Source organism: Cystoisospora suis, assembly GCF_002600585.1.
Source record: "Cystoisospora suis strain Wien I chromosome Unknown contig_174, whole genome shotgun sequence".
Taxonomy (NCBI): domain Eukaryota; phylum Apicomplexa; class Conoidasida; order Eucoccidiorida; family Sarcocystidae; genus Cystoisospora; species Cystoisospora suis.
Window position 1 is genome coordinate 134,256 of NW_027152976.1, and position 307 is coordinate 134,562.

Sequence of the window (307 nt, forward strand, 5' to 3'; positions counted from 1 at the left end):
ACTTTCTTTCCTTTTGTTTGTTTGTGTTTCAGGGTTTATTAGGAGAGAAGGTGCCGAATACACATAAGATGCAGTTACCTAGGTGTAGTCGGAGTGGAGATATTATCGAGTATATGCTGATACCTCAATGGTGGTGTTCATGCAAAGAGATGGCTGATAAGTCTCTCGATGCTGTTCGGAAGGGCGAACTTCAGATTGTGCCTCGCATGCATGAAGAGACCTGGTTCAACTGGCTTGAGAATATCAAAGAATGGTATGGATGGATATGGAGATGATAGCTTTTCTTTCTTCTCTTTCCTTCTCTTCT

At 42.0% G+C, this 307-nt stretch overlaps 1 protein-coding gene across 1 annotated transcript in view; it reads left to right on the plus strand.

Moving 5' to 3' along the window:
* CSUI_000424 (valyl-trna synthetase) overlaps window positions 1–275 on the plus strand; it is a gene marked incomplete at its 3' end in the record, with an annotated part of 9,745 nt that extends 9,470 nt beyond the window's left edge. Inside the window, exon 11 of the mRNA XM_068060658.1 lies at window positions 33–275. Within this exon, the coding sequence (XP_067927380.1) occupies window positions 33–275 (243 nt within the window). The remainder of the gene's footprint in view (window positions 1–32) is intronic.
* Between the last annotated feature and the right edge of the window lie 32 nt (window positions 276–307).